This window comes from Grampus griseus (assembly GCF_964374135.1).
Source record: "Grampus griseus genome assembly, chromosome: 3".
NCBI lineage: Eukaryota > Metazoa > Chordata > Mammalia > Artiodactyla > Delphinidae > Grampus > Grampus griseus.
Window position 1 is genome coordinate 56622483 of NC_139019.1, and position 13521 is coordinate 56636003.

The window sequence follows — 13521 nt, forward strand, 5'->3', positions numbered from 1 at the left end:
TTTCCTTTTTACAAATTTGAAATCCCACTGCTTCCTTTTTACTGTTAGTATTCCTTTGGTTAATGAGGGCTTGCAAAATTACCTCATTGAAAGTAGAGGTGTGCTTAACATTGGTTTCATACATATTTATTTAGTGTGTCTTAAAGCATGGTGACTATTTGAAGTAAAACCACAGCAAACACTGAGGACATTAATGTGGACAGAGATTTTTACATCTGGGGTAAAGAAAGGAAATTTACTTAACATTTATGGCCTTGTGGAAATAATATTACCTCTCTGAGCTTTAGTTACTCGTTTGTAAAATAGGGATCATGATACTTTTCTCACTAGGTTATTAAGAAGGTGCTTTATTAATAACCCCACAGCTGGTACTCATGAGTATGAGTTTCTTTTGCCTATTCACACTTTTTCCATGCCCCCCAGAACAATGAAAGGTAGAATTTGGAAGCAGTGGACTGTGGACATTGTAACGTGTTTCCAAAGTATTCTCTCATACCTTTTGTCCTCAGTAGACTCATTTCAGTGTGTATGATTGGACAGTGAGGAAACAAACCAAAGTTTAAGAAAGCTGTCCAAGATAAAACCATCATATCTACAGAAGGAACTGAAATTAGTATTTTGACCTTTACTTAACATGTTTTGATATATTTTTTTTAACTAGTCATCATAAATATTTCAGTATACCTGGAATTCCATGTTTACAGACATTATGGTTCCCTTTTGGTGACAACATAATATTTCAGATTAGATATAATATTCTGATTTATTTAACTATTTTCTTATTGGAAGTTTAAGTTCTTAATGTCTTAAGAAGTTAGAATTTAAATTTCCAAACTTTTTATCAAACTATGATAACCTTGTCGGTAGAGCTCTTTTTTTCCTTTTTGATTTATTTCTTTTGGATTAATTCCTTTAAGTTTACTGTTTTTATATTTTAAACACTGTCATCTCTTTTATTAAAAGGAATACAAATACTGAATGTAGGCTTATTGTAAAAATGTCACACCATTTAGAAATAAAGTAGAAGATGGATACCGTCCCTTTTTAGCCCACTCACCTCTCTGAAGACAACAGTTTATTGTATAGCCTTCCTAGATAGTCTCTGTATATAAGTTATTGTATAGGTAATCTAATTTTTTAAATAATTTTTATTGGAGTATAGTTGATTTACAATGTTATGTTAAGTATCAGATGTACAGCAAGTGAATCAGTTATGTGTGTGTATATATATATATATATATATACGCACACATATATATTTACACACACACACACATATCCACTCTTTTTTAGATTCTTTTCCAATGTAGGCCATTACAGAGTATTTACTAAGTAGCGTTCCCTGTGCTATACAGTAGGTCCTTATTAGTTATCTATTTTATATATAATAGTGTGTATATGTCTATCCCAATCTTCCAATTTATCCCTGTCCCCCTTCCTCCCTGGGAACCATAAGTTTGTTTTCTACATCCCTGACTCTTTCTGTTTTGTAAATAAGTTCCTATGTACCATTTTTTTAGTCTCCATATATAAGTGATATCATATGATATTTGTCTTTGACTGACTTCACTCAATATAACAGTCTCTAGGTCCATCTGTGTTGCTGCAAATGGCATTATTTCATTCTTTTTGTGGCTGAGTAATATTCCATTGTATATATGTACCACATCTTCCTTATCCATTCCTCTGTTGATGGACATTTAGGCTCCTTCCACATCCTGGCTATTGTAAATAGTGCAGTGAACATTGGGGTGCGTGTATCTTTCCGAATTATGGTTTTCTCCAGATACATGCCCAGGAGTGGAATTGCTGTATCATATGGTAGCTCTATTTTTGTTTTTTAAGGAACCTCCATACTCTTCTCCATAGTGGTTGTACCAGTTTACATTCCCACCAACAGTGTAGGAGTGTTCCCTTTTCCCCACACCCTCTCCAGCATTTATTGTTTGTAGATTTTTTGATGATGGCCATTCTGACTGGTGTGAGGTGATACCTTATTGTAGTTCTGATTTGCATTTCTCTAATAATTAGTGATGTTGAGTATCTTTTTATGTGCTTTTTGGCCAGCTGTATGTCTTCTTTGGAGAAATGTCTGTTTAGATATTCTGCCCATTTTTGGATTGGGTTGTTTGTTTTTTTGATATTGAGCCTGCATGAGCCGCTTTGTAAATTTTGGAGATTAATCCTTTGTCAGTTTCTTCATTTGCAAATATTTTCTCCCATTCTGAGGGTTGTCTTTTGTTTGTTTATGCTTTCCTTTGCTGTGCAAAAGCTTTGAAGTTTCATTAGGTCCCATTTGTTTTTTTTTGTTTGATTTCCATTACTTTAAGAGGTGGATCAAAAAAGCTCCTGCTGTGATTTAAGTCATACAGTGTTCTTGTTTTCCTCTAACAGTTTTATAGTTTTCTGGTCTTACATTTAGGTCTCCAATCCACTTTGAGTTTATTTTTGTGTATGGTGTTAGGGAGTGTTCTAATTTCATTCTTTTGCAAGAAGCTGTCCGGTTTTCCCAGCACCACTTATTGAAGAGACTGTCTTTTCTCTATTGTATATCCTTGCCTCCTTTGTCAAGATTAGTTGACCATAGGTATGTGGGTTTATCTCTGGCTTTCTATATTGTTCCATTGATCCATGTTTCTGTTTTTGTGCCAGTACCATATTGTCTTGATTACTGTAGCTTTGTAGTATAGTCTGAAGTCAGGGAATCTGATTCCTCCAGCTCCGCTTTTTTCCATCAAGACAGTTTTGGCTATTCGGGGTCTTTTGTGTCTCCATACAAATTTTAATATTTTTTGTTCTAGTTCTGTAAAAAATGCCACTGGTAATTTGATAGTGATTGCAATGAATCTGTAGATTGCTTTGGGTAGTATAGTCATTTTCACAATATTGATTCATCCAATCCAAGACCATGGTATATCTCTCCATCTGTTGGTATCATCTTTAATTCCTTTCATCAGTGTCTTATACTTTTTTGCATACAGGTGTTTTGTCTCCCTAGGTAGGTTTATTCCTAGTTATTTTACTCTTTTTGTTGCAATGGTAAATGGGAGAGTTGTCTTAATTTCTGTTTCAGATTTTTCATCATTAGTGTATAGGAATGCAAGAGATTTCTGTGCATTAATTATGTATCCTGCTACTTTACCAAATTCATTGATTAGCTCTAGTAGTTTTCTGGTGGCATCTTTAGGATTCTCTGTGTATAGTATCATGTCATCTGCAAACAGTGACAGTTTCACTTTTTCTTGTCCAATTTGCATTACTTTTATTTCTTTTTCTTCTCTGATTGCTGTGGCTAGGACTTCCAAAACTATGTAGAATAATAGCGGTGAGAGTGGACATCCTTGTCTTTTTCCTGATCTTAGAGGAAATGCTTTCAGTTTTTCACCATTGAGATTGATGTTTGCTTTGGGTTTGTCATATATGGCCTTTATTATGTTGAGTTATGTTCCCTCTATGCCCACTTTCTGGAGCGTTTTTATAATAAAAGGGTGTTGAATTTTGTCAAAAGCTTTTTCTGCATCTATTCAGATGATCATATGGGTTTTATTCTTCAATTTGTTAGTATAGTGTATCACATTCATTGGTTTGCATATGTTGAAGAATCCTTGCATCCCTAAGATAAATCCCACTTGATCATGGTGTATGATTCTTTTAATGTGTTGTTGGATTCTGTTTGCTAGTATTTGTTGAGGATTTTTGCATCTATATTCATCAGTGATATTGGTCTGTAATTTTCTTTTTTTGTAGTATCTTTGTCTGGTTTTGGTATCACGGTGATGGTGGCCTCATAGAATGAGTTTGGGAGTGTTCCTTCCTCTGAAATTTTTTGGAAGAGTTTGAGAAGGGTGGGTGTTAGCTCTTCTCTAAATGTTTGATAGAATTCACCTGTAAAGCCATCTGGTCCTGGACTTTTGTTTGAAGATTTTTTTTTTTTTTTTTTTGCCGTACACGGACCTCCCACTACCGTGGCCTCTCCCGTTGCGGAGCACAGGCTCCGGACGTGCAGGCTCAGCAGCCATAGCTCACGGGCCCAGCTGCTCCGCGGCATGTGGGATCCTTCCGGACCGGGGCACGAACCCGTGTCCCCTGCATCGGCAGGCGGACTCCCAACCACCGCGCCACCAGGGAAGCCCCACGTTGGAAGATTTTTAATCACAGCTTCAATTTCATTACTTGTGATTGGTCTGTTCATATCTTCTATTTCTTCCTGGTTCAGTCTTGGAGGTTATACCTTTCTAAGAATGTGTCCATATCTTCCACGTTGTCCATTGTATTGGCATAAAGTTGCTTGTAGTAGTCTCTTAGGATGCTTTGTATTTCTGTGGTGTCTGTTTTAACTTCTCCTTTTTCATATCTAATTTTATTGATTTGAGTCCTCTCCCTCTTTTTCTTGATGAGTCTGGCTAATGGTTTATCAATTTTGCTTATCTTCTCAAAGAACCAGCTTTTAGTTTTATTGATCTTTGCTATTGTTTTCTTTGTTTCTATTTCATTTATTTCCGCTCTGATCTTTATGATTTCTTTCCTTCTGCTACCTTTGAGTTTAGTTTTTTCTTCTTTCTCTAGTTCCTTTAGGTGTAAGGTTAGATTGTTTATTTGATACTTTTCTTGTTTCTTGAGGTAGGCTTGTATAGCTATAAACTTCCCTCTTAGAACTGCTTTTACTGCATCCCATAGGCTTTGGATCATTGTGTTTTCATTGTCATTTGTCTCTAGGTATTTTTTGATTTCCTCTTTGATTTCTTCAGTGATCTCTTGGTTATTTAGTAACGTATTGTTTAGCCTTCATTTGTTTGCGTTTTTTACTTTTTTTTTTCCTGTAATTGATTTCTAATCTCATAGCATTGTGGTCAGAAAAGATGCTTGATTTGATTTCCATTTTCTTAAATTTACTGAGGCTTGACTTGTGACCCAAGATGTGATCTATCCTGGAGAATGTTCTGTGCACACTTGAGAAGAAAGTGTAATCTGTTGTTTTTGGATGGAATGTCCTTTAAATATCAATTAAATCTATCTGGTCTTTGTGTCGTTTAATGCTTCTGTTTCTTTATTAATTTTCTGTTTGGAAGATCTGTCCACTGGTGTAAGTGAGGTGTTAAAGTCCCCCACTATTACTGTGTTACTGTCGATTTCCTCTTTTATAGTTTTTAGCAGTTGCCTTATGTATTGAGGTGCTCCTATGTTGGGCGCATATATATTTATAATTGTTATATCTTCTTATTGGATTGACCCCTTGATCATTATGTAGTGTCCTTCCTTGTCTCTTGTAACATTCTTTATTTTAAAGTCTATTTTATCTGATATGAGTATTGCTACTCCAGCTTTCTTCGGATTTCCATTTGCATGGAGTATCTTTTTCCATCCCCTGACTTTCAGTCTTATGTGTCCCTAGGTCTGAAGTGGGTCTCTTATTGACAGCATATATATGGGTCTTCTTTTTGTGTGCATTCAGCAAGCCTGTGTCTTTTGGTTGGACCATTTAATCCATTCACGTTTGAGGTAATTATTGATATGTATGTTCCTATGACCATTTTCTTAATTGTTTTGTTTTTGTTTTTGTAGGTCCTTTTCTTCTCTTGTGTTTCCCACTTAGAGAATTTCCTTAAGCATTTGTTGTAGAGCTGGTTTGGTGGTGCTGAATTCTCTTAGCTTTTGCTTGTCTGTAAAGTTTTTGATTTCTCCATCGAATCTGAATGAGATCCTTGCCAGGTAGAGCACTCTTTGTTGTAGGTTCTTCCCTTTCATAACTTTATCATGCCACTCCCTTCTGGCTTTTAGAGTTTATGCTGAGAAATCAGCTGTTAACCTTATGGGAATTCCCTTGTATGTTACTTGTTTTTCCCTTGCTGCTTTCAATAATTTTTCTTTGTCTTTAATTTTTGGCAATTTAATTACTCTGTGTCTTGACGTGTTTCTCCTTGGGTTTATCCTGTATGGGACTCTCTGCGCTTCCTCAACTTGGGTGGCTATTTCCTTTCACAAGTTAGGGAAGTTTTCGACTATAATTTCTTCAAATATTTTCTCGGGTCCTTTCACTCTCTCTTCTCCTTCTGGGACCCCTATAATGCGAATGTTGTTACGTTTAATGTTGTCTCAGAGGTCTCTTAGGCTGTCTTCATTTCTTTTTATTTTTTTTTTCTTTATTCTGTTCCTCAGCAGTGAATTCCACCATTCTGTCTTCCAGGTCACTTATCCGTTCTTCTGCCTCAGTTATTCTGCTGTTGATTCCTTCTAGTGTACTTTTCATTTCAGTTATTGTATTGTTCATCTCTGTTTATTTGCTCTTTAATTCTTCTAGGTCTTTGTTAAACATTTCTTACATCCTCTCGATCTTTGCCTCCATTGTTTTTCCGAGGTCCTGGATCATCTTCACTATCATTATTCTGAATTCTTTTTTCTGGAAGATTGCCTATCTCCACTTCATTTAGTTGTTTTTCTGGGGTTGTATCTTGTTCCTTCATCTGGTACATAGCCCTTTGCCTTTTCATCATGTCTATCTTTCTGTGAATGTGGTTTTTGTTCCACAGGCTGCAGGACTGTAGTTCTTCTTGCTTCTGCTGTCTGCCCTCTGTTGGATGAGGCTAAGAGGCTTGTGCAAGTTTCCTGATGGGAAGGACTGGTGGTGGCTAGAGCTGACTGTTGCTCTGGTGGACAGAGCTCAGTAAACTTTAATCCATTTGACTGCTGATGGTTGGGGCTGGGTTCCCTCCCTGTTGGTTGTTTGGCCTGAGGCAACCCAACACTGGGGCTTACCTGGGCTCTTTGGTGGGGTAATGGCAGACTCTGGGAGGGCTCATGCCAAGGAGTACTTCCCAGAACTTCTGCTGCCAGTGTCCTTGTCCCCACGGTGAGCCACAGCCACCTCCTGCCTCTGCAGGGGACCCTCCAACACTAGCAGGTAAGTCTGGTTCAGTCTCCCCTGGGGTCACTGCTCCTTCTCCTGGGTCCTGATGCACACACTACTTTGTGTGTGCCTTCCAAGAGTGGAGTCTCTGTTTCCTCCAGTCCTGTTGAAGTCCTGCTATCAACTCACACTAGACTTCAAAATCTGATTCTCTAGGAATTCCTCCTCCTGTTGCCAGACCCCTAGGTTGGGAAGCCTGATGTGGAGCTCAGAACTTCACTCCAGTGGGTGGACTTCTGTGTTATATGTGTTCTCCAGTATCTGAGTAACCCACCCAACAGTTATGGGATTTGATTTTACTGTGATTGTGCCCCTCTTACCTTCTTATTGTGGCTTCTCGTTTGTCTTTGGATGTGGGGTATCTTTTTTGGTGAGCTCCAGTGTCTTCCTGTTGATGATTGTCCAGCAGCTAGTTGTGATTCTGGTGTTCTCACAAGAGGGAGTGAGAGCACATGCTTTTACTCCACCATCTTGGTTCAGGGTCACAAATTTTGCTTCTTCCTTAGTTTTTCCCACCAAAATTATCAGCTCTGTGAAGGCACCATCAATGGCTGCTGGTTTATTGTATTTCCAGTGCCTTGCTCTGTGCAGTTCTGGAGAGGAGAGGGCCCCACACCATGCAGGGCTGCACAGGGAAATGGTGAGGGTCGTCTCCGGGCACAGAGAAAGAGGCAACTTACGGCTGAAGCCTTTACCGTGCTTTCCTTGGAAAGAAACAGGTGAGGCAGATTCCATCCAGAAGTCTTGATTGGCAAATGGATGAATTGAGCGCTCAACTGAGCAATCAATGAATGGACCAACTAGGTTTCACACTGGTAGCACAGATGCTGGTACTCACAAATGGCTCTTCATCTGAGACACAGGGAGGGACACTTCCTCAACAGCTAACAGTGAAGGGAAGCATCACAAAAATCAGACTCCACCATGACCTAACCTGACAGCCGTGCCAGCTGCCGAGCCTCAGGTGAGCCCTTGTCTTTGCCTAGGGCCGTGGGCGCAGGGGTCAGGACCTGGAGGCTGCCTGCTGAGCTGGGAGCTACCTAAGTGGCCCCGTGCAGGCTTAGCTGGGCAAGCGCCTGCCACCAACAGTTCCTGATAGAACTTGCTTAAACGCAAACTTAATAACAATTGATTTAAACAATTCTTTAATTTTTAATAATCTAGTAAGAACTATGATTACCTGATGTATACCCATCATTTATGCAGCTTCTGACAATCAATAAATATAAGTTGATTGAATAAAAGAATGAACCATTAAATGATTATTATAAATTACCATATATGCTTAGACACATTTCTAGTCTGTCCTTTATTACACTGACATATTATTAAGTATGCTGATAATTCTGACTATTGTTACAGATGTACTACATTGTTTTTAGTATGTTTTGATATCTGGTAAGTGCAGTCACCACCCATTACCTTTTTTTTTTAAACTTATCTTGGCACTTCTGATACACTCAAGTTTAGAAAAAATAGCAAACGATGGAATTTTGATTAAAAATAAAATTAAATTGAATATATAAATGCATAACTTTGAGCCATTCAAAAATAGCACTAATCTAATGCTTTGCCTTTTCTAGTGTGATATTTTACACAGGATAAATACTTCAGAAAAAAGTTAAAACTTCTGGAAATTTGAGACTGCTGATAAATACTTTTCATTATAACCATTGACTGGTTGATAGTTTTTATTTTCTTTCAAAACCATTTCCTCTATTTCTTATATATAAGCTCAGTATTCAAAACAAAAAACAAAAAAACAAAACAAAAAAACCCCAGAAAATCATACAGTAGAGGGCAAAATAAAGTTCCCAATAGTAAGATACAATTCATTTACTTTCCATCATAATATATTTCAAAAACAACCATGAAAACCAAATAAATGAATCCTAAATATTACACTTATTAAACATATTACATGGAAAAAATCCCATTCCCAAAAAGCCAGTTACTGTCACTAAATATGATATACAATTTTTTACTTTTTTCTTGAATGTTACCATGTGTCCATGTGTAAATGGTTGTTGCAATCTTTTAAACATGGACTAAATAATAAATACAGATAATAAAAATTAATTTGTGAAAACTTCTTTAAATTCTATTTCAGCTTATTTGAAATAAAAGTAAGTGAAAAAATAGAGTTCATACTAGGAAAGAATTACTGTTGGAGATCTGCCAGTGCTTTTGTGGATTGTTAAGAAAGTGAATAAGCAAAAGATTGTGTCGTATCATTTTTAAAAATAACAAAATTAAGTGAAATTGAATGCAGAAAAAAATAATAAAGGAAAAGGCAATAAAACCATTCCAATAATTATACGAATAAATCCTTTTTTGCAGCTAAAGATGGTGATTGGTACTGAACTGTTGGCAAGTGGGTATCACATGCTGGCACAAAGTGCTTTTTCATTAGCTCATAAGCAGTTTGAATTGTGCATAAGAAAGGTAATGCAGTGGTACCAATATACAATGTGGAAAAAGTGAGTTGAGGGGAAAAAATGAAAATTGAGGGCTATCTGTATTTACTGTCATTGGCATAAAGGATCAACCTTAAGTATTGAAAAATTTTTTCTTAAAAAGACCACGCCTTGGTTAGAAATCCATAGAGCTGAGTTTCCCTGTGATGAGTAAGATGACTGAGTTAAAGGTAACAGAGATGCTGAATGTGTGTTTAATAGGAGGCAGTGAGTATGTGTGGTGAGTGATGATGAGGTGTTAGTACAAAAGTCACAGTGTTTGCATGTGATCAGCATAAGTATTGCTTGACCGGGAAGTCTTACCTATTTAACAAGGAGGTGGAGGTGGAGACTTTTGTATGAGTAAGGCATGAGCCACCAGGTGTGGGGAACCTGAAGCTAGATAGGAACTGTCAACAAAAGAGTGAAAAAATAAATATTTATTATCATGCACCAAGCATTATGCTAATTACTTTTCAAATATTTTCTCATTCAATCCACCCTATGATCTTCCTTTTAAAGATGAAGTGAGAAAAAGAAAAATGATATGGGAGCCCCTGTGACCTCGTTTCAATGCTCATTCATTCATTCATTAAAAATGTTTTTAGGGCTTCCCTCGTGGCGCAGTGGTTGAGAGTCTGCCTGCCGATGCAGGGAACACGGGTTCATGCCCCGGTCTGGGAAGATCCCACATGCCGCGGAGCGGCTGGGCCCGTAAGCCATGGCCGCTGAGCCTGCGCGTCCGGAGCCTGTGCTCCGCAACGGGAGAGGCCACAACAGTGAAAGGCCTGTGTACCGCCAAAAAAAAAAAATGTTTTTAGTATTTCACTATTACCTGTGAGCTGAGTGCTGGGAACGGAGAGGTTGAATTAAGGTCCTTGCCATCAAGAACCTCACAGTCAGATGCATGAAGAAATAAAATACAGTATGACAAGTGTTTCATGAGGGGTGTGAATGAGAGGGCTATGGGAGAAGAGAGGGGTGCCCAGCTGAATGGAGTTGAGAAAGGCTTCTCTGAAGAAGTGACCTTTCAGCTGAGTCTGGCAGGACTGCAGGAAATAGCCAAATGAAGAAACAGGAATGGCATTCCAGGTCAATAGAACAGAATGGGGGAGAGACACACACAGAGAGAGAGAGAGAGGGAAACTGGCTAATCTCTTAGCATAGTAAGGCTGGGGAATGAAGGAGGATGGTTCTATAAACAAGAAGTCTGAGGCCTAAATATTACGAAATTCTAAGGATATTTTAACTTTAACCTGGAAGGTAAAGAGAACCAGGAGAACAGTGACTTCAAAATCACTTGTGAAGTTTGCTCTGGAGTAGATAGGAGGAGGATGAGGCTGTTGGTGAGGAGATCAGAGGAAGTTCTCTCAATGAAACAAAGCAGTGAGGGACTGCTTTGAGTTTCATCTACACGTCCTGATCCCTGGGCTAACTGAATAATTAACTGCCCATGTCACAAAATCATATTTGAATTGTGCATTTCACATAATCAGCAAATGGTGGCAACCAGTTATGCCAGTTATGTCCCAAAGATGGCACTCTAACCTAAAAACACCAAGCCAGTAAATGCCGTTAAAACTGGATAACCCTCCTGGAAGATCATCTGCTGAAGGAGCAGAACATGAACACTAAGATCCAGGCTTTCACCTCAAGAATAATATGCTTTCTACTTTTACAAGGAATAGAAATGAAATCAACAGAAAAATCAGTGTTAGGATTTTAAGACTTTTTTTGCTATTGGTGCACCACTGATTATATTCCTAGCATAAAATTAATGTGTGGGGCTTCCCTGGTGGTGCAATGGTTGAGAGTCCGCCTGCCAATGCAGGGGACACGGGTTCGTGCCCCGATCTGGGAAGATCCCACATGTCGCGGAGTGGCTAGGCCTATGAGCAATGGCCGCTAAGCCTGCGTGTCCGGAGCCTGTGCTCCACAACAGGAGAGGCCACAGCAGTGAGAGGCCCGCGTACCACAAAAAAAAAAAAAAAAATTACTGTGTGCTTACTGTAGAAAATTTAGAAAATATAAAAAGAGACAAGCCTCTTAGATAGCCTCATTCACCAGAGGACAGACAGCAGAAGCAAGAAGAACTACAATCCTGCAGCCTGTGGAACAAAAACCACATTCACAGAAAGACAGACAAGATGAAAAGGCAGAAGGTTATGTACCAGATGAAGGAAAAAGATAAAACCCCAGAAAACCAACTAAATGAAGTGGAGATAGGCAATCTTCCAGAAAAAGAATTCAGAATAATGAGAGTGAAGATGATCCAGTATCTCAGAAAAAGAATGGAGGCAAAGATCGAGAAGATGCAAGAAATGTTTAACAAAGACCTAGAAGAATTAAAGAACAAACAAACATAGATGAACAATACAATAACTGAAATGAAAAATACACTAGAGGGAATCAATAGCATAGTAACTGTGGCAGAAGAACGGATAAGTGACGTGGAAGATAGAATGGTGGAATTCACTTCTACAGAACAGAATAAAGAAAAAACAATGAAAAGAAATGAAGACAGCCTAAGAGACCTCTGGGACAACATTAAGTGCAACAACATTCACATTATAGGGGTCCCAGAAGAAGAGAGAGAAAAAGGACCCAAGAAAATATTTGAAGAGATTATAGTAAAAAACTTCCCTAATATGTGAAAGGAAACAGCCACCCAAGTCCAGGAAGCGCAAAGAGTCCCATACAAGATAAACCCAAGGAGAAACATGCTGAGACACATAGTAATCAAATTGGCAAAAATTAAAGACAAAGAAAAATTATTGAAAGCAGCAAGGGAAGAACAACAAATAACATACAAGGGAACTCCCATAAGGTTAACAGCTGATTTCTCAGCAAAACCTCTACAAGCCAGAGGGAGTGGCATGACATAATTAAAGTGATGAAAGGGAAGAACCTACAACCAACATTATTCTACCTGGCAAGGATCTCATTCAGATTCAATGGGGAAATCCAAAGCTTTATGGACAAGCAAAAGCTAAGAGAATTCAGCACCACCAAAACAGCTCTACAACAAATGCTAAAGGACCTTCTCTAGGCAGGAAACACAAGAGAAGGAAAAGACCTACAAAAACAAACTGAAAACAATTAAGAAAATGGTAATAGTAATATACATATTGATAATTACCTTAAACATGAATGGATTAAATGCTCCAACCAAAAGACACAGGCTTATAAAATGGATACAAAAACAAGACCCATATATATGCTATCTACAAGAAACCCACTTTAGACCTAGGGAAACAAACAGACTGAAAGTGGGGGGGGGTGCAAAAAGATACTCCATGCAAATGGAAATCAAAAGAAAGCTGGAGTAGCAATGCTCATATCAGATAATATAGGCTTTAAAATAAAGAATGGTACAAGAGACAAGGAAGGACACTACATAATGATCAAGGAGTCAATCCAAGATGCACCCAACATAGAAGCACCTCAATACCTAAGGCAACTGCTAACAGCTATACAAGAGGAAATTGATACTAATGCATTAATAGTGGGGGATATTAACACCTCACTTACACCAATGGACAGATCATCCAAACAGAAAATTGATAAGGAACACAAGCTTTAAATGGCACAATAGACCAGATAGATTTAATTGATATTTATAGGACATTCCATCCAAAAACAGCAGATTACACTTTCTTCTCAAGTGCTCACAGAACATTCCCAGGATAGATCACATCTTGGGTCACAAATCAAGCCTCAGTAAATTGAAGAAAATTGAAATCATATCAAGCATCTTTTCAGACCACAGTGCTGTGAGATTAGAAATCAATTACAGGGAAAAAAATGTAAAAAACAGAAACACATTGAGGCTAATAAATACATTACTAAATAACCAAGAGATCACTGAAGAAATCAAAGAGGAAATCAAAAAATACCTAGAGACAAATGACAATGAAAACACGATGATCCAAAACCTATGGGATGCAGCAAAAGCAGTTCTAAGAGGGAAGTTAATAGCTATACAAGCCTACCTCAAGAAACAAGAAAAATCTCAAACAATCTAACCTTACACCTAGGAACTAGAGGAAGAAGAATGAAAAAAACTCAAAGTTAGCAGAAGGAAAGAAATCATAAAGATCAGAACAGAAATAAACGAAATCAAAACAAAGAAAACAATACAAGATCAATAAAACTAAAAGC

The 13521-nt window shown here is 38.0% G+C and overlaps 1 protein-coding gene across 1 annotated transcript in view; it reads left to right on the forward strand.

The window, feature by feature from the left end:
* LOC309819825 (transportin-1-like) overlaps positions 1-13521 on the forward strand; it is a gene marked incomplete at its 5' end in the record, with an annotated part of 42575 nt that overhangs the window by 8424 nt on the left and 20630 nt on the right. Inside the window, 2 exons of the mRNA XM_082650292.1 lie at positions 9015-9030; positions 9245-9349. Of these exons, the coding sequence (XP_082506418.1) occupies positions 9015-9030; positions 9245-9349 (121 nt within the window). The remainder of the gene's footprint in view (positions 1-9014; positions 9031-9244; positions 9350-13521) is intronic.